This window comes from Miniopterus schreibersii (genome assembly GCF_964146895.1).
Source record: "Miniopterus schreibersii genome assembly, chromosome: 2".
Lineage (NCBI taxonomy): Eukaryota > Metazoa > Chordata > Mammalia > Chiroptera > Miniopteridae > Miniopterus > Miniopterus schreibersii.
Genome location: NC_138102.1, coordinates 152,507,327 through 152,526,870, shown reverse-complemented (window position 1 = coordinate 152,526,870; position 19,544 = coordinate 152,507,327). Strand labels below are relative to the sequence as shown.

The following is a 19,544-nucleotide window of genomic DNA, read 5'->3' as shown; positions in this document are numbered from 1 at the left end:
TTATTCAGACTTGGATACTTAGCAGACTATTTATTGAAAAAGAGCAAAATAAGCCTGTCACTTCAAAAAAACAAACAAACAAACACTAAATTATAGAGTTTGTGGCCAATGAGAAAATTTTACCTTTCAAGTGAATTTTGGAAAATTTGTAGCTATCATTGTGATCTTCAGAGCTATCTGGTACCTTTGTGATGAGATCAGTGGTGATATTAACAAATGTGATTTTAAAAAATAATTAAATGTGTTGACATTGAAATATCCATATTATTCAGAGAAACTATATTTTCCAAACTGCCCAGGCATGATGTTACAAAATCATATATGGGTAAAAGATCCATTCAAAATTCAAGACAGATCAATGCACTGTAATGTAACTATATAAAAATTTCATTGATATATTTTCTACTTCCACGCTGCAACTAACCTTTAAAAAATTACCACTTGCAGCACTCTGATATGCCATGCTTATGTGGCCCAGGAGTCAGAGCCAGATGAGGGCAGTAAAATGTTGGTGTGAAAGTTTAAATTAAGCCAACGTTGAGGCTCTGGGAGTCCACTCTTCCCTGAAAAACAGTGGCGGTGCATTAAGATAATCTGGAGTGACATGAGGGTGGGATGCAGCTCAGGAGTCTCACTGCACATTGCTGTACAGGCTGTGAAGCAAATCTGAGCCCAGTTCCAGACCAGTGCGCCTAACCGCATGCATTTGAATCTGCCACACAGCCAGAATGAACTAGATTACTGATCACTGTGCAGTGTGCAGTGTGGGTTAGCACCTGCACAGCAGCTCGCATGCTGTGGTTGGGGTTGAGCCTCATAGTCAGGTAGCCTGAGGATGGGTCCCAGGCACAAACAGGCCAGCAGCAATCAAGACTCAATTACAACAGGAGGACCCACATCACACACACAAGGGGCACTCCTAGAGCACCCAGCTCAAGAAATCAAGTAGAATGTACCATTGGATCCCACAGGGCATCTACCACATAAGGCCACCTCACAAAGACTGGGAGTCATAGCAGATATATCTAACACATAGAAGCAAACATAAAGAGGCAGCCAAAATGGGGAGACACAGAAACAGGCCCCAAATGAAAGAACAGGAGGAATCTCCAGAAGTGCTAAATGCTAAATAAACTCTATTTATCAGAAATAGAGTTCAGCCCAGCCGGGCGTGGCTCAGTGGTTGAGCATCGACCTAGGATCCAGGCGATCAGGGTTTGATTCCCAGTCAGGGCACACGCCCGGGCTGCAGTCTCGATCCCCAGTCGGTGGCATGCAGGAGGCAGCCAATCAATGACTCATCATTGATATTTCTCTCTCTCTCTCCCTCTCCTTTCCTCTCTCTGAAATCAATAAAGATTTTTTTTTTAAAAGAAATAGAGTTCAAAGTAATATTTATAAGGATGCTCAAGAAACTTAGTGAGAACTACAAACACATGAAAAAGGACATAGAAACCATGAAAAAAAAAACAGTCAGAAATGAAGAATACAATATCTGGCCTCAAGAATACACTGGAAGGAATAAAAAGTATGTTGGACAAAGCAGAGGACTGATTCAGCAATTTGGAAGACAAGGTAGAAAAAAAGAATGAAAATAGTTTATGGGAACTTTGGGTCAACACGAAGTGTAATAACATCCACATCATAGGGGTTGAAGAAGAAGAAGAGGGCAAGAGATTAAGAACCTATTTGAAGAAACAATGACTGAAAACTTTCCTAACCTAGTGAAAGAGACACCTAAGTCCAGGAAGATCAGAGTCCCAAACAAAATGAACCCAAAGAGGCCCACACCAAGACACATCATAATTAAAATGGCAAAGGTTAAAGGTAAAGACAGAATCTTAAAAGCAGCAAGAGAAAAGCAGTTAATTATCTACAAAGGAGCTCCCATAAGACTGATTTTTCAATAGAAACAGTTCAGGCCAGAAGGGATTGGCATGAAATATTCAAAGTGATGAAAAGCAAGGACCTAAAAACCAAGACTACTTTACCCAGAAAAGCTATCATTTATTTTTTATTTATTTATTTATTTTAAATATAAGAAAAGCTATCATTTAAAATTGAAGGAGAAATCGCTAACCTAGACAAGAAAAAACAAAAAGATTTCATCACCACCAAACCAGAAGTGTTAAAGGGTCTGTTAGGAGGAGGAGGAGGAGGAGGGAGGAGAAGAGGAAGGAGAAGAGGAACAAGAAGAAGAGGAACAAGGAGAGGAACAAGAGGGGAAGAGAGAAGAGGAACAAGAAGAAGAGGAAGAGAGAAGAGGAACAAGAAGAAGAGGAAGAGAGAAGAGGAACAAGAGGGGAAGAGAGAAGAGGAACAAGAAGAAGAGGAAGAGAGAAGAGGAGCAAGAAGAAGAGGAAGAGAGAAGAGGAACAAGAAGAAGAGGAAGAGAGAAGAGGAACAAGAAGAAGAGGAAGAGAGAAGAGGAACAAGAGGGGAAGAGAGAAGAGGAACAAGAAGAAGAGGAAGAGAGAAGAGGAACAAGAAGAAGAGGAAGAGAGAAGAGGAACAAGAAGAGGAGGAGAGAAGAGGAACAAGAAGAGGAGGAGAGAAGAGGAACAAGAAGAGGAAGAGAGAAGAGGAACAAGAAGAGGGAGAGAGAAGAGGAGCAAGAAGAGGAGGAGAGAAGAGGAGCAAGAAGAAGAGGAAGAGAGAAGAGGAACAAGAAGAAGAGGAAGAGAGAAGAGGAACAAGAAGAAGAGGAAGAGAGAAGAGGAACAAGAAGAGGAGGAGAGAAGAGGAGCAAGAAGAAGAGGAAGAGAGAAGAGGAACAAGAAGAGGGAGAGAGAAGAGGAGCAAGAAGAGGAAGAGAGAAGAGGAGCAAGAAGAAGAGGAAGAGAGAAGAGGAACAAGAAGAAGAGGAAGAGAGAAGAGGAACAAGAAGAAGAGGAAGAGAGAAGAGGAACAAGAAGAGGAGGAGAGAAGAGGAGCAAGAAGAAGAGGAAGAGAGAAGAGGAACAAGAAGAGGGAGAGAGAAGAGGAGCAAGAAGAGGAAGAGAGAAGAGGAACAAGGAGAAGAGGAACAAGAAGAGGAAGAGAGAAGAGGAGCAAGAAGAGGAAGAAGAGGAACAAGAAGAAGAGGAAGAGAGAAGAGGAGCAAGAAGAAGAGGAAGAGAGAAGAGGAACAAGAAGAGGAAGAGAGAAGAGGAGCAAGAAGAAGAGGAAGAGAGAATAGGAACAAGAAGAGGAACAAGAAGAGGAAGAGAGAAGAGGAGCAAGAAGAGGAAGAGAGAAGAGGAACAAGGAGAAGAGGAACAAGAAGAGGAACAAGAAGAAAAAGAAAACAAGCAAACAAACAGAGGAACAGGGTTTAATGAATAAAATGGCAATAAATGCATGCTTATCAATAATCACTTTAAATATAAATGGCTTAAATGCTCCAATCAAAGACATAGGGTAGCTGAATGTATAAACAAGCAAGACTCCTATATGTGCTGTCTACAAGAGACCTACCTCAGAATGAAAGATATGCACAGGCTAAAAGTAAAGGGGTGGAAAAATTATTTCATGCAAATGAAAATGAAAAAAAAAAGCTGGGGTAGCAATACTTATTTCAGACAAAATAGACTATTTTTTAATTTATTTTTAAAATATGTCTTTATTGATTTCAGAGAGAGGAAAGAAGGAGAGAGATAGAAACATCAATGATGATAGAGTCACTGATTGGCTGCCTCTTGTATGCCCCCTACTGGGGATCGAGCCTGCAACCAGGGCATGTGCCCTGACCAGGAATCGAACAACAATTTCCTGGATCATAGGTCAATGCTCAACCGCTGAGCCACACTGGCTGGGCGACAAAATAGACTTTAAAACAATGCCTATAAAACAGACAAAGAAGGACAGTACATAATGATAAAAGAGCAATCCAACAAGAGGATATAACTCTGGTAAACATTTATGCACCGAACATAGGAGCACCTAAATATGTAAAGCAAATCTTGATGGACATAAAAAGAGAGACTGACAGTAATATAGTAATAGTAGGGGCTTTTAACACCTCATTGACATCAGCGGTAGATCTTCCAGACAGAAAATCAACAAGAAAAAGGTGGCTTTAGATGACACACTAGATCGGATGGATTTAGTTGATGTCTTCAGAGCAGTTCACTCTAAAGCAGCAGAATTATATTCTTTCCAAGCACATGGAACATTTCCTAAGATAAACCACAGGTTAGAACACGAAACAAATCTCAATAAATTTAAGAAGATTAAAATCATATCAAGCATCTTCTCTGACCATAATGGTATGAAATTAGAAATCAACCATAAGAAAAAAACTGAAAAACACACAAAGTCATGGAGGATAAATAACATGGTATTAAACAATGCGTGGGTTAACACTGAGATCAAGGAAGAAATCAAAAGTTACCTTGAAACAAATGAAAATGAGAACACAACAATCCCAAATCTATAGGACACAGCAAATGCAGTCCACAGAGAGAAATTTGTAGCATTAAAGGCCTACCTCAGAAAACAAGAAAAAACTCAAATATACAACCCAACTTTACACTTAAAAGAACTGGAAAAAACAACAAACAAAGCCTAAAGTGAGTAGAAGGAAGAAAATAATAAAGATATGAGCAGAAATAAACAAAATAGAGTCTAAAAAACTATACAAAAGATCAATAAAACCAAGATAAACAAGATTGACAAACCTTAAACCAGACTCATCAAGAAAAAAAGAGAGAGGGCCTAAATAAATAAAATCAGAAATGAAGGAGAAGTAACAACTGATACCAAAGAAATACAAAAGATTTTAAGAAAATATTACAAACAACTATATGCCAAAAAATTGGAAGAAATGGAGAAACTCCTAGAAAAATACAATCTTCCAAAACAGAATCAGGAAGAATCAGAGAATCTGGAAAAGACAGATTACAATTAGTGAAATTGAAGCATTAATAAAAAAAACTCCCAGCAAATAAAAGTCCTAGACTGATGGCTTCACAGTTGAACTTTAACAAGCATTCAAAGAAGAACTAACACCTATCCTTCTCAAACTATTCCAAAAAATTCAAGAGGAGGGAAGACTCCCAAGCTCATTTTACAAAGCCAGAATTATTCCAATTTCAAAACTAGATAAAAATACTACGCAGAAAGAAAATTATAAGCCAATATACCTGATGAACACAGATGTTAAATTCCTCAATAAAATATTAGGAAACTGGATCCAGCAATACAATAAGAAGATTATATACCATGATCAAGTGAGATTTATTCCTGGGATGCAAGATTGGTATGATAGCTGCAAATCAATAAATGTGATACACCACATAAACAAAATGAAGGATTAAAACCGCATCATCATATCAATAGATGCAGAGAAAGCATTTGATAAAATCCAGCACCCATTTATAATAAAAACTCTCAGCAAAGTGGGAATAGAGGGAACATATCTCAATGTAATAAAGTCCATATATGACAAACCCACACCCAATATCATACTCGATGGGCAAAAACTATAAGCATTTCCCTTAAGATTGGGAACAAGACAGGAATGTCCTCTTTCACCACTCTTATTCAACATAGTACTGGAAGTCCTAGCCAGAGCAATCAGACAAGAAGAAGAAATAAAAGGCATCCAAATTGGAAAGAAAGAAGTAAAATTGTTATTATTCACAATGACATGATATTGTACATAGAAAACCCTAAAGACTCCACCAAAAAGCTACTAGATCTAATAAATGAATTTGGCAAAGTAGCAGGATACAAAATTAATATTCAGAAATTGGTGGCATTTTTATATGCCAAATAATGAACTATCAGAAAAAGAAACTAAGAAAACAATCCCATTTATTATTGCAACAAAAAATATATATAAGGTACCTAGGAATAATTTAACCATGGTGATAAAAGATCTGTACCTGAAAAATTACAGGACATTGAAGAAGAAATTGAGGAAGATACAAATAAGTAGAAGCATATACTGTGTTCATGGATTAGAAGATGTAACATTATTAAAATGTCCATATTACCCAAAGCAATCAATATATTCAATGCAATTCCTATTAAAATACCAATGGCATATTTCACAGACCTAGAACAAGTTTTCCAAAAATTTATATGGAACCACAAAAGACCCTGAATGGCCTCAGCTATCTTGAAAAAGAAGGACAAAGTTGGAGGTATCACAATACTGGATACAAACTATACTACAAGGCCACTGTAATCAAAACAGCCCGGTACTGACATAAGAACAGGCATATAGATCAATGGAACAGAACAGGGAGCCCAGAAATCAACCCATGCCTATATTATCAATTAATATTTGACAAAGGAGGCAAGAGCATACAATGGAATAAAGACAGTCTCTTTAATAAATGGTGTTGGAAAAATTGGACAGGTACATGCACCATACACAAGGGTAAACTCAAAGTGGATAAAAGATTTAAATGTAAGATGTAAAACCATAAAAATCCTAGAAGAAACCATAGGCAGTAAAATCTCAGACATCTTTCATAGCAATATTTTTGCAGATATGTTTCCTAGGGCAAGGGAAACTAAGGAAAATATAAACAAATAGGACTACATCAGCAAAAGAAACCACCAACAAAATGAAAAGGGAACCTACTGTATGGGGGAACACATTTGCCAATGATACATCTAATAAGGGGTTAATTTCCAAAATATATAAAGAACTTACACAACTTAACACCAGGAAGACAAACAATCCAATTAAAAATGGCAAAAGACCTAAATAGACACTTATCCAAAGAAGTTATACAGATGATCCATAGACATATGAAAAAATGCTCAACATCACTAATCATCAGAGAGATGCAAATTCAAACCACAATGAGATATCACCTCACACCTGCTAGAATGGCTGCCATCTATAAATCAACAAACAACAAGTGCTGGCAAGGATGTAGAGAAAAGGGAACCTTAGTGCACTCTTGGTGGGAATGCAGACTGGTGCAGCCACTGTGGAAAACAGTATGACGGCTCCTCAAAAAATTAAAAATGGATCTGCTGTTTGACCCAGTGATTCCACTCCTAGGAATATATCCTAAGAATCCTGACACATCAATTTGAAAGAATATATATGCCCTGATGTTCATAGTAGCATTATTTACAATAGCCAAGACTGGAAACAGCCCAAGTGCAGATCAGTAGATGAGTGGATTAAAAAGATGTGGTGCCCGGCTAGGCATGGCTCAGCGGTTGAGCATCGACCTAGGATCCAGGCGATCGGGGTTCGATTCCCAGTCAGGGCACATGCCTGGGTTGCGGGCTCGATCAATGACTCTCTCATCATTGATGTTTCTATTTCTCTCTCTCCCTCTCCTTTCCTCTCTCTGAAATCAATAAAGATATATTTAAAAAAAAAAAAAAAAGATGTGGTACATTTACACAATGGAATACTATGTGGCTGTAAAAAAGAAAGAAATCTTACCTTTTCTGACAGCATGTATGGAGATTATTATGCTAGTGAAATGAGCCAGTCAGAGAAAGACAAATACCACATGATCTCACTAATATGTGGCATCTAATGAACAAAATAAACTGACAAACAAAATAGAAGCAGGCATGGATACATGGAACAAACTGACAGCTGTCAGAGGGGAGGGAGGTGGGGGGAGCTGAATGAAAGAAGGTAAAGGAATTAGCCAAAGACCATATATGCACAGCCCATAGACACAGACAACAGTGTGGTGATGGCCAGAGGGAAGGGGTTACAGAAGTTGGGTGGAGGTGGGTAAAGGGGGAAAAATGGGGACATTTGTAATAGTGTCAACAATAAAAAAGAAAAAAAAAGAAAAAGAAATTACCACTTGCTGAGTTAGGGGTAATATCAAAGAAGCATATCCACAATGGTCGGAAAAGTGATGATTTGAATAAAAATACTTCTCTCTTTTTCATGTAATAGGTTTACTATTTTTAAAATGTAAATTAATAAATCTATTAAAAATGCCTCAGCTTTAATTTTTTAAAAATATTTTTATTGCCCAGCCGGATATGGCTCAGTGATTGAGCATCGACCTAGGATCCAGGAGATTGAGGTTCGATTCCTGGTCAGGGCACATGCCTGGGTTGCGGGCTCGATCCCCAGTGGAGGGCAGCCAATCAATGACGACTCTCTCATCACTGATGTTTCAACTCTCTCTCTCCCTTCCACTCTCTGAAATCAATAAACATATATTTATAAAAGATATATATTTTTTTTATTGATTTTTTGAGAGAGAGGAAGGGAGAGAGAATGTGAGAGTGGAACATTGACTGGCTGCCTCCTGTACACCCGCTACCAGGGATGAGACTGAAACCTGGATATGTGCCCTGACCAGGAACTGAACCAGCAACCTTTTGGTGTACAGGACAATGCCCAACCAACTAAGCCACACTGGCCAGAGGTTGGCTTTAATTTTTTTAAAAAAATATGTTTTTATTGATTTCAGGGAGAGGAAGGAAGAGGGGGAGAGAGATAGAAACATCAATGATGAGAGAGAATCATCAATAGGCTGCTTCCTGCAAGCCCCCTACTGGGGATCGAGCCCACAACCCAGGTATGTGCCCTGACTGGGAATCTAATCGTGATCTCCTAGTTCATGGGTCAATGCTCACCCACTGAGCTACACTAGCTGGGCAGCTTTAATTTTTAATTTAATAATATAACCCACATAAACAAAAACTCTTTGAGATCCTCAGTTTTTAAGAGTGTAAATGGGTCTTGTGATCCATTTGAAAAATGTTGCCATAAAGTATTATCTCAATCACGAAAAAGTATAAGTAGTTGTTTTATCTCATCACCAATACAAAATTACAAGGAAAAACCAATAGAATTTGTTCTGAAACAAAGTGGGAATACAAAATCTAAGAGTCTTCATGAATTACATTTCTAGCATGTATCTTTTGGAGAGAAGATAAAATAAAAATACTAGAGGGAAGGAGAAATATATGCTTTTAACATGCACACATAAATCAACATGGTTCCTTACAAAGAATAAACCATGGGACATATTTTGCTTTCAGATGAATATAGCTGTTCAACAGTGTGTGTGAACCATTGCTCTTGGAGGAAGCTGGTTCTGGTTTGGGACTCTTTTTATAGAGTCTGGTAGTTACATAGATAGAAAAGAGTCTATGTAAATTCGCCAGGCTGCCATGCCCCATCAAGTCATAAATTCCAGGTCTATTTAAATAAGCAATCTAAGCAGACCCTTTCCATTGGCAAGTAACGTTAGCATGTTTATAAGGAGGTATGGCTTAGGCAATAGTTCCCTTGGTGATCCTGAGTTGAAGGGGGTGAGACACAGGTTAGATGGTCACTCCTTTCATTGTAATACCAAAAGGACTGAACTATACAGTCACAAAATTCCCTAAACTTAGGAAGAAATGGTAGGTATTCAGCTCCAAGAAAATAAACTATATGTTCATAATTTGACTGATGTTTATCAAGAGTGTTATATAATATTATAGATGGAATAATCTAATAATTCCACAGATAGTCTAGAGATTATAAGCAAATAGCTCTATTTGATCAAGTTTCTAAACACATTAATTCAGAAGTCTACTGAATAAATAATTCCTTGAAATAGGAAATGGCTAGGTAGGTCTATTAGTATTAGGAATCAGTTTAGGTTTTTGTACTATATTATGTTTTCAAGTGTTATGACATCTGAATAAATCAGAATATTTAAAAGTCTTTTATATTTCTGTAGAAAGGGAAGTAATCTTTAATTGACCACAGGCATGGGAATGGCTCTGCTGATATTTTTCTGGTATTTTTATTTTTGTAATAATAATTATCATTTTATTTGTGATTTAAAATATTTCTAAAAATATGGCATTTTCCAATAATGCTGTTTTGATGTGTATGCTGAACAAGTATGGCTCTTAAGGTACAAGGTTGACATAAACTCCATTTTTTGTCTTCTTTTGTCTCTATTCATTGAGGAGTCATTCTTCCCCTGCTCTGGATGAACCCTTAGGTAATACTATGACTTTCTCATCATCCCTACTATAAAATGTCCAACCACATTTTAGTTGCAAAATATCCAATCCCCCCTCTGCACCCATCCCTGTAGGATGGCCCTTCGTCCCACCATACCCACACCTGGCTATGAGCAACATTCATGCACCCTCAGATTCTGGGAGCGCACGCTGATTTTAATGCAGCAGCAGCCTTTCCTTCACCCCTAGTATCAACAGCTACCTGTGCAAAGGGTGCCTATCAGGCCCTATTACTTCTGCTGAAACTCCTCTTATTGGGCTCTAGGTAAAAGGTCAAATAGTACTCTCCAAAGAAGTCCTTATCCCAACTTTTTTTTTCTTTAATTTAAAAAAAATTTTTTCTCAATCCTTCCACCACCCTCCAATCCCCCAAACCCTCCCCTGATAGCTGTCAGCCTGCTCTCTATGGGTCTGTCTCTATTTTGCTTGATAGTTCATTTTGTTCATTAGATTCTATATATAAGTGAAATCATATGGTACTTGTCTTCCTGTGACTCTCTTATTTCACTTAGCATAATGCTCTCTAGGTCCATCCATGCTGTTGCAACCAAAATTCTTCCTTAACACTCATCATTTTAACCCCTTAAAACCTTTATGGATGATGGGTTTCTAAGGCTGTGAAATAGGTTCTCAGATATTTCTTTTGAAAATTGGCATCTCTGGCATTTCTCTCATTTCTGAATTTTATACCTATTGTATTTTGTTGAAATTTCCATTTTAATGTCTCAATAAAGTAGCTATATTGTATAGTATAATTAATTTTACTTTTTAAATCTAGAATTATACATATTTATTAAGTATCTGTATGTATAACACTGTGCTAGATATGGAAGACAAAAAAATAAGAAAATAATTGGTGGAGGTAGGAGAGGGTAAAGAGGGGATAAATGGTGATGGAAGGAGACCTGACTTGGGGTGGTGAACACACAATACAATATACAGATGATATATTATAGAACTGTACACCTGAAACCTATATAATTTTATTAATCAATGTCATCCCAATAAATTCAATTAAAAAAATAAAAAAGAAAGAACTACATGGCATAATCCCTGTCCTTTAGGATCTTAAAGTTTAGTTGGTAAATTCGGTATTTGGACTCATTATGTGTATGAGGAACCAAGATTTCCTAATGTCTGGAATCACACTAGCTAGGCATTTCTCTTGAATTCACCAATGGATAATATATCTTTGGCTACCAGTGATCTCACTAATTATGTAATTTACCTCAAAAGATCCCTGGTTTAAAAACCAGATTAATCACTGCAACATATTTTCCAGACTTGAAAATTGGTATTTGTCTATCATTTATATATTAATACAGGCACATTTAAGCATTTTAATATTGTTCTTGTTGTACTCAAATAAGTTTTTGGTTGTACCTTCTAAAGATTTCATTACCCATTAAGGTCTCCCATAATTGCTTTAAGCAGTTTGCCTAAGGATAAGTTTTCTTGGTTGGCTGTATACATTTTTTCTAATTTAACTTCTATTGAAAGTAGAGGGAAAATACCAATTTAATTATTTCCAAATGGTAACCAGAAAGATAATCATGGTAAAATTAGCAGAAGTTTATTTTATAACATGTTGTGTAGCCAAGTGTCCTGTGACAAATATAACAGAACATTAAAATAGAACTATTTCAGCTAATGTTTCAGGACTAGAGCTACCAGCTACTCTCTCATTCCGAAATGAGTTACCAGACCATCTATATATGACTTGCAAATGTTTGGCTGAAAACTGATTTTGGAATTCATGGTGCCTCATCCATTCAAAGATATAAAAGTGTTAAAGTGGGAAGGGATGGGGAGTTGTAAATGGAAGAAAGGATTTCTTTAAAGAGCTGTGATTTGAGTTCTAGAAAGAGGGCTGGAGGCGCTTGCTCTTCCCCTCAAGCCTAGTGAGAAGGGGCTCTAAGGAGATCAGGTGGACACCGTGGGGCACACAGTACACTACTAATATGTCCCTTGGAGCTTTGGGGACAGAGTGCACTAGTATCAGACCCACACCTAATAAAACTAAAGGACAAAAGGCTATGGCAAGAGTCCATGAAGCTAAAGAGAAGGCTGAATTTGGGAAATACCTGCGCTCTCATTGTCTGAAGTGTGTTTCCTGTGTGCAGATATGGGCTGGCATGAGGTTGCCTTATATTTTGCTCATGAAAGTGTCAGAGAGGGGGAGAATTCTCCCTGTAAACTTTTATAGTTTTTATGGCTGGACTAGTAATAAAATAAAAGTGACACAAGAGTAGATTAAAGGAGAAAAACCAATTTAATATGTGCTCAGTAGAGAATTACAATACTCAGATCATAAAATGAGGCTCGAAGAAATGACTGAGCCAAGCACCTTTTAATACTTTTTAGATAAACAAACAATAATTTGTAAAGAATTGACAGGACAAAAAAGTTAGTGCTCATCAGGAAGGAATCTAAGCAAGGCTTGGGTATTCATTAGTGAGGAATCTAAACAAAGTTTGGGTTTAAGTAGTAAATTAATAAAGTGTCTATAGAAGCTCTGACTCTGGATCTCAGCTCTAGTGATAAGGTTGTCTCTTTCAGCCCTCCTGAAGCAGGGAGGACACCTTTCACATGGGAGATTATTTCCTCCACTCAGAAGAAAAGGGAGGCTCAAGGTGCCCTCTGGCACTGGATGCTTATCAAGTGACCTTAAAGTAATTAGTATGCCATAGTGGATATTTTGGGGTGGCCTGTCTTGGGCCCTGACAAAAGCAACCCGGGTAGGTTAGCAAAACTAAAGAGACTGAAAGTGTATTGCCAGATGCCTGGGGGCAGATGGAGAAAATGCTAGCCACTAGCCTGAAGAGACACATGCACTTGAATCAAGAGAACTGCAGATAGGAGATGTATGCAATGATAAGGGGGGCAGTAGGAAGTGGGCTCTGAATGACCAAAACATGCCCCGCTTTGGCGAGAGCATGGATCTGGATCAGCTCACCCATAGAGCCCACAGTGCTGACACTAGATCATAGCAGTAGTGGTCAAGGAAGATGTTTTCTTTCCCACCATGTACTGACACTGGTGGGATCAGAAACTATGGTGGGCAAACTAGGGAAGGAAGAGAAGCATGACATGGTGAGACAGTGAAACTAACAGTGACCCCTTACCCACTGCAGCCTATTCACCTACAACAAACCTGAGCTGACTGGAGGAGCAGAAAGCTTTAACTTGAACTTGTTTGGAGTATTACATGGGCCTAAAACATTTTAATTACTGAAATGAGAGGGTTTCAGTGATATGAAATGACAAGGCTTTTTTTTTTTTAAATGTTTCTTTTTCTTTTTTTTTTTTTTGTCTTCATTGATCTCAGAGAGAGGAAGGGAGAGGGAGAGAGAGATAGAAACATCAATGATGAGAGAGTCATTGATTGGCCGCCTCCTGCACAGCCCCCCACTGGGGATCAAGCCTGCAACCCAGGCATGTGCCCTGACTGGGAATCAAATCTCGATTGCCTGGATCCTAGGTGGATGCTCAACTGCTGAGCCACGCCCGGCCGGGCATGACAAGACTTTTAACTATCTGAGAATGATATGAAAAGTCAATGGCACATGTCTGATATTTCACCTGGCTTTGGGAAAAACTAGCGCCTTTAAAGCAGATCTGTAATTGAAACAGTGAGAGGAAAATAGTCATTTTGTGAGTATCACCTACTGTTTCAAAGTATTGAAATGTGCACAGAGCTCAGTGGGTACATTTTTGCACTTTTAGTTGGTATTCTGAAAAGGTTTGTTATCAAAGGTTGCTGTTATTACATTTCACATATTGTGGTCTCCTCCACCTTATAAGAATAGCTGACTTTAATTTAGAGTACAATTTACTGCCTTGTTTGATGACCAGAGAGACTCCTTCTACCTTCTCACAACCCCAAGAGTAATGTACACATGTACCATTCCCCTGTAGTCAGTTCTAGGAATTTTTCTCATTTTAAATTATTTTCTTAAAATTATCATTACTAAATTTAACAGGTGAAATCATCCACATGATACAAAATTCAAAAGGTAGAAAAGGGTATGTAGTGAAGGTTTTTTCCTACCCTTGTCCTTCTACACTTTCCCCAGAGGTAACCACTGTTAACAGGTCTAAATGTCCCTTTTAGCTTTAGTTTTATGAGAACTGTCTTGCCTAAAATAAGATTTAGTCTTTGTTATAGATGTCACTGATAACCAAATATAATCCATTACAGACTTGGTTTAGATTGGCAATCCAAACAAACAAAAAACAGAAGTTGTCCAAAGGACTTCTAGGGAAGTAACTCAATCTGGAGAGTAACTGTTTAGACTGTAATTAGAGAAATGAGCTGGAAGGACTGGGCATGAGTACTGATTTACAGGTGAGATCCAGGTTGTACTCTGGCATGAGTATGGTAATACAAAAGGGGTGAGGCATTGTGTTTTGGGCAGCATGGTGGTATCATAGCTCTTATACAGGCCAAATGGTTGTTAACTACTTTGTTCTCCTTCAGGAAAGCAGCACATTACAAATTATTCTGAATCTCAATGGCTACAGCTTGATGAGATTATAGATAATACGCCATATAGCATATTTGATAGATGTAATGTTATAAACTTTTTTATTGTCTGCATAAAGCACTGTTTAGTATCATGACCACTACCAGTGCCACCATCGTCATCCTCATCATGGTTAACATCTACTAACACTTACCATCACTACCACCACCATGACTAACATTAACTGAGCCCTTGCTATGTATTAGGCACCACGTAAAGTGTTGTCAGATGTCATCGTGACCAAGTTTATGAGGTAGGTATTGTCATTATACTCATGTTACAGATGAGGAAACTAAATAATGGAACGAGTGAAATAATTTACTCAAGGTCACACAGTTATTAAAAGATAAAACCAGGATTTGAGCCCAAGCAGTCTATCACACTAACCTGTTATTAGGGGACATCCATGGAACAGTAATATATGTATCTGAGGACAGCGAGTGAGGACAGCTTCTACAGACTCATCAGTCAGATTCACACAATGTCCCATATGAATCTCCTATTTAGGATAATCAAAAGAAAAAATAGGTTTATAATACAGTATGAAAAAACTTGTGAAATCCTCTGATACAAAAAGAACCAAATGTCTACGTGTAAGAAAAAGCCTATAGAAAGGACCAGTGTAAGTCTGCAATAATTTGGAAAGTATAGCAGCTTTATAAGTTAAATGCCCAACCATTTTATAAAGCCATTTGGCAATATCTATGAAAGCCAAGGATGGGTATACCTTAGAACCCAGCAATTCTAACTGCAGATGTCCATTATATAGAGAGAAATTTTTGTACATGTGTGCAAGGAAACAACTTAAATATGCCACTGCAATATTATTTGTAACAGCAAAGGAGTGGTAACTGGGTAAATAAATGGTGGTTTACTAATATAATAGGATAAGATAGAAACAGTTAAAATAAAAAATATCTACTTGTATTACTAGACAAAAATCTCAAACATAATGTTAGTTCAGACTCTTTGGAAAACAGTATGGTATCTTATAAAGCTAAACATGTATGTACTATATGACCCAGCAATTCCATTCCCAGGGTTTACCCAAGAAAAATAAAAACATATGTCTACATAAAGACTTGTATGCAAATGTTCACAGCAGTGTTTATAATAACCCAATATGGAACAACCCAAATGTCCATCAAATGGTCAATGTAGGAACCAACTGTGTCATATCCAGACTACAGAATACTACTCAGAAAAAAAAAAAAAAAGGAATGAAATATTAATGCATGCAACAACATGGGTGGATCTCAAAAACATTATGCTAAGTGAAAGAGGTAAAAAGAAAGTACAAAACCTAAACACTATATACTTTATGACTACATCTATATAAAATTCTAGAAAAGGCAAAACTATAATGATGAAGTAAATCAGTGGCTGCTTGAGGGGAGGGCCATGGCAGGGGACTGACTACAAAGATACGGGAGAAAACTTTCTTGGGTGATGGAAATGTTCTAATCTTAATTATGGTAGTGGTTACAAGGCTATATAACAATTACCAAAATTCATCCACCTGTACACTTAAAATGGGTGAATTTTACTGTATGTAAATTATACCTCAATAAAGCTTGAAAAATTAAAAAAACAACTTTTAATAAAAAAGCAAACTATGAAAGAACACACACATTATGAAACCACTATGTAAAATTTTAAAACAATACTATATAGAGAGAAAGATGAAGTACTCAGACACATGAAGGAAGATACACAGGCATCTTTAGTATAGTGGTTACCTCTAAAGGAAGAAAGGGGGAACAAGTGAGGGAGGAGCTTTGGATATAACTTACAATTTTAAAAAAGAACTGAAGAAAATGAAAATATTAAAATTCAAGTGATTGGCCCATAGATCTCTGTTATATTACTTTCTATGCTTTTTCATTTGTTTGAAATATTATATATCCTTTGTTTGGTGCTCTAATTTGGAACCCTTCTGCATTGCTGGTGAGAATATAAAATGGTACAGCTGCTGTCGAAACAGTATGGTGGTTCCACAAACAAACACAGAATTACCATATGACCTAGCTATTTCAGTTCTAGGTACATATTCAAAAGAATTGAAAACAGGGGCTCAGACAGATATTTGCACACCGGTGTTCATAGCAGGGGTATTCACAGTAGCCAAAAGGTGGAAACAAATATCAAAAAGCGATTATGTATATTTGACCATAATTAAAATTTTTTTTAACAATTCTGGAAGATTTATCTAATAGCTGAGGTGTATTTCTTTTCTCCTGAAAAGTTTATATTAAGTTGGTGTAAATATTATAATTAATCATATCTTAGAAATAAAGAAATCCTGAGTATATTGAAAACTCATAAAAATTGAGGCAAAAATGTATCCTATGTTATAAATTGGCAAAGGCTACAGACAAAGAAATATAATTTGAGAACAACAAATGGAAGGAACTGTGTTTGACTCAAGTTCCATTTAAAATATATTAAATTAAGGCATTAAAGAAAATATTTTATCTGGCAAATTTGGGTCCTGGCAAAAACTGTGAATTCACAGCATAACCTATGTGGGAAGCAATTTAGCAATATGAATTTAGGACCATTGAAAAAGTATTAATATTTATGGATCTACTTGTTCCATTTTTGTTAGTTTGTGATAGCAATGGAAGAAAAAAGTGATATGCCCCAACATATGGTTATTTCTTGTAGTTAAGCAATCTGAATTACTAACAGAAAAATGATTAAAGAAAAAAATGATACATCATATAAACAGGTTTTGTTCTCTGATATGCTAGTGCTTAGAACATAGCAGGTACTTAATAAATATTTGTTGACTAAATAAATAATTTTACACAGCAAATTAAACTTTTAATCATGAAGATTATAGAAAGCTATAAAATGACTATAATATAAGAATATGAGAACATTTATTGAGGTGCATGTGTCTGTAACCACAGTAAAACCTGGGGATAAAATGATGAACAAAATGGTCCCTGCTCACTGGGAACTCAGATCAATAGATTTCAGAAACATTCATGACGTTGAACAAATGCTGTAACATAAGTTTGTACTAAGTGTCTGTCAAGCTTTAGGAAAAGTTATTAGATTTTTAATCAAATTTATTTTCAAATTATAAATAATTTAGCAAGATTGACAATTTAATTTCCCAGACTAGAACAAATTAAAAGCCACAGATTGAAACAGGGCATCTGATAAGAGGTAGGCCTACATATCCACAAGAGAAGAGTCAGTTGAGTTTCTATTTCAGTTTCTCAGAAACTGTGGGCACCAAGATGCTATGAGCCATAGGTGAAAGTATATTCACTCTATGTAGTGCTTAGCTTGGTGCTCCAATTTATCATGCTAAAGTAAATATGTAGGTATATTTCCTATCAATGCAATAACAATTAATTTCCTGGTGGTTTTATTAGAAAGTGATAAACTAGGTTATCTGTTTGCGAACTTTATTAAAAATGATGGTGAATATAGGATAATGTTGTAAGAATGAAATAACCTAATGAATATAGAGCATGAAGGCTGAAATACTAACATTATTGAACAATATTAGTATTTAAAACAGTAAAAATTATGGCAATTTATTGCCCCTACAGTTAGGATGCAATTTAGGATTTGGAACTTGGTATAAGAAAAAGATGATAATTTCTTAATTAAAAGGTTTATAAAAAATAAATATATGCTATTTTTTATACACACACACATACATACAAGCAGGATGCAGATATATAAAATATCACAAAAAAATAATCTCTTTGGGCATTAACTCAAGAAGGAGAAATATTTTGGCAAAAACATGGCAGCACCATTCTATGACAATAGTTATTACTAACATTTACAATTCATTTATAGCATGCTTACTTCCAAAAAGGATTTGATGTGACTTATTATTGACAAGCACAGCTATATTAAACATAAGAGTTTTTTTAAAAAACAAACACTATAAATTGTGAAAGAAGAGCCCTAAATCCAAGGACAAAAGGCTTCTAAATATATTTAGAAACAGGTTATTGAATCCAAAAACCAAACACTAATCTAAGATCTTTTAAAATGGCTGTACAGTGTGGCTATTGGGGAGGGAAAACCTTTTCTTTATCCTCATAGATTCTGTCCTTGGAGGCCTGAAAATTAAACTGACAAAAGACAGATTAGCAAGGAAAAAAAAGACAAAGTTTATTCACATGGATGCTTGAAGAGAAAGTGGCTCAACAAAATGGCTAGAATTTTGTCTTTTTTTTATATACCATCTTAACAGGGGAAGGGGCCGGGGAGAAAGGACACTTAGAGAAAAACAAATGACTTTTGGGAAAGACAAAATGGGCCTTTAGGAGAGTACATGGGAGGTATGATAGTCTTTTGACAATTTTTGTTTATGCAATTTCTTATCTGACTTCTCCAGTAATAGGAGAGATCTCTGCTCTGTGGGAAGTCTTCCTGGAAGAGGGTTTGATGGCAAGTGAATTCTTTTGGAAGGCTCTGCTTTTAGGCAGATGGGGCGAGGGTGGTAGTTCAGACAAAGCTTTTCTTTTGCATGGGTTGATTCTCAAAACCCTTCAGCTAAAAATAATTTTATGACATAGTGGTATCCTTTATGGATCCCTTCATAGATCCAGAAAACTATGATGGCAAGAGAATAAGTAGTCCTGGTAGAAATATCAATCAGACATGAAACTTCTAAAGACTATCACTTTACATTGATAAATTTTTAGTCTTCATTTAAAATAAGACTATCCTCAAATATGTGAGAAGCTAAAACTTCTGGAAAATAAGAACTTTCATTGGAAGTAAGATGGGTTTTTATTTATTTACTTTTTAAAATATTTTTATTAATTTTTAGAGGGAGAGGAAGGGAGAAGGAGAGAGAGAGAAACATCGATGTGAGAGTGTAACATCAATTGGTGGGAGTTAAGCCTGAAATCCTGGCACATGCCCTAACCGGGAATTGAAAGGCAACCTTTTGGTGCACAGGGCGACACCCAACCAGCTGAGCCACACTGGCCAGGGCAATGGGTTTTTATTTTAAAGTATACTTTATCTCCTCCTTTACCAGTTTTTCTTTACTCTGGGAATAAAGAGATAGAGACCCCAAAA

The 19,544-nt window shown here is 36.7% G+C and overlaps 1 protein-coding gene across 1 annotated transcript in view; it reads right to left on the bottom strand.

Moving 5' to 3' along the window:
- AMN1 (antagonist of mitotic exit network 1 homolog) overlaps positions 1-19,544 on the bottom strand; it is a 46,555-nt gene that overhangs the window by 6,518 nt on the left and 20,493 nt on the right. The window contains exon 6 of the mRNA XM_081129793.1: positions 14,868-14,979. Within this exon, the coding sequence (XP_080985919.1) occupies positions 14,868-14,979 (112 nt within the window). The remainder of the gene's footprint in view (positions 1-14,867; positions 14,980-19,544) is intronic.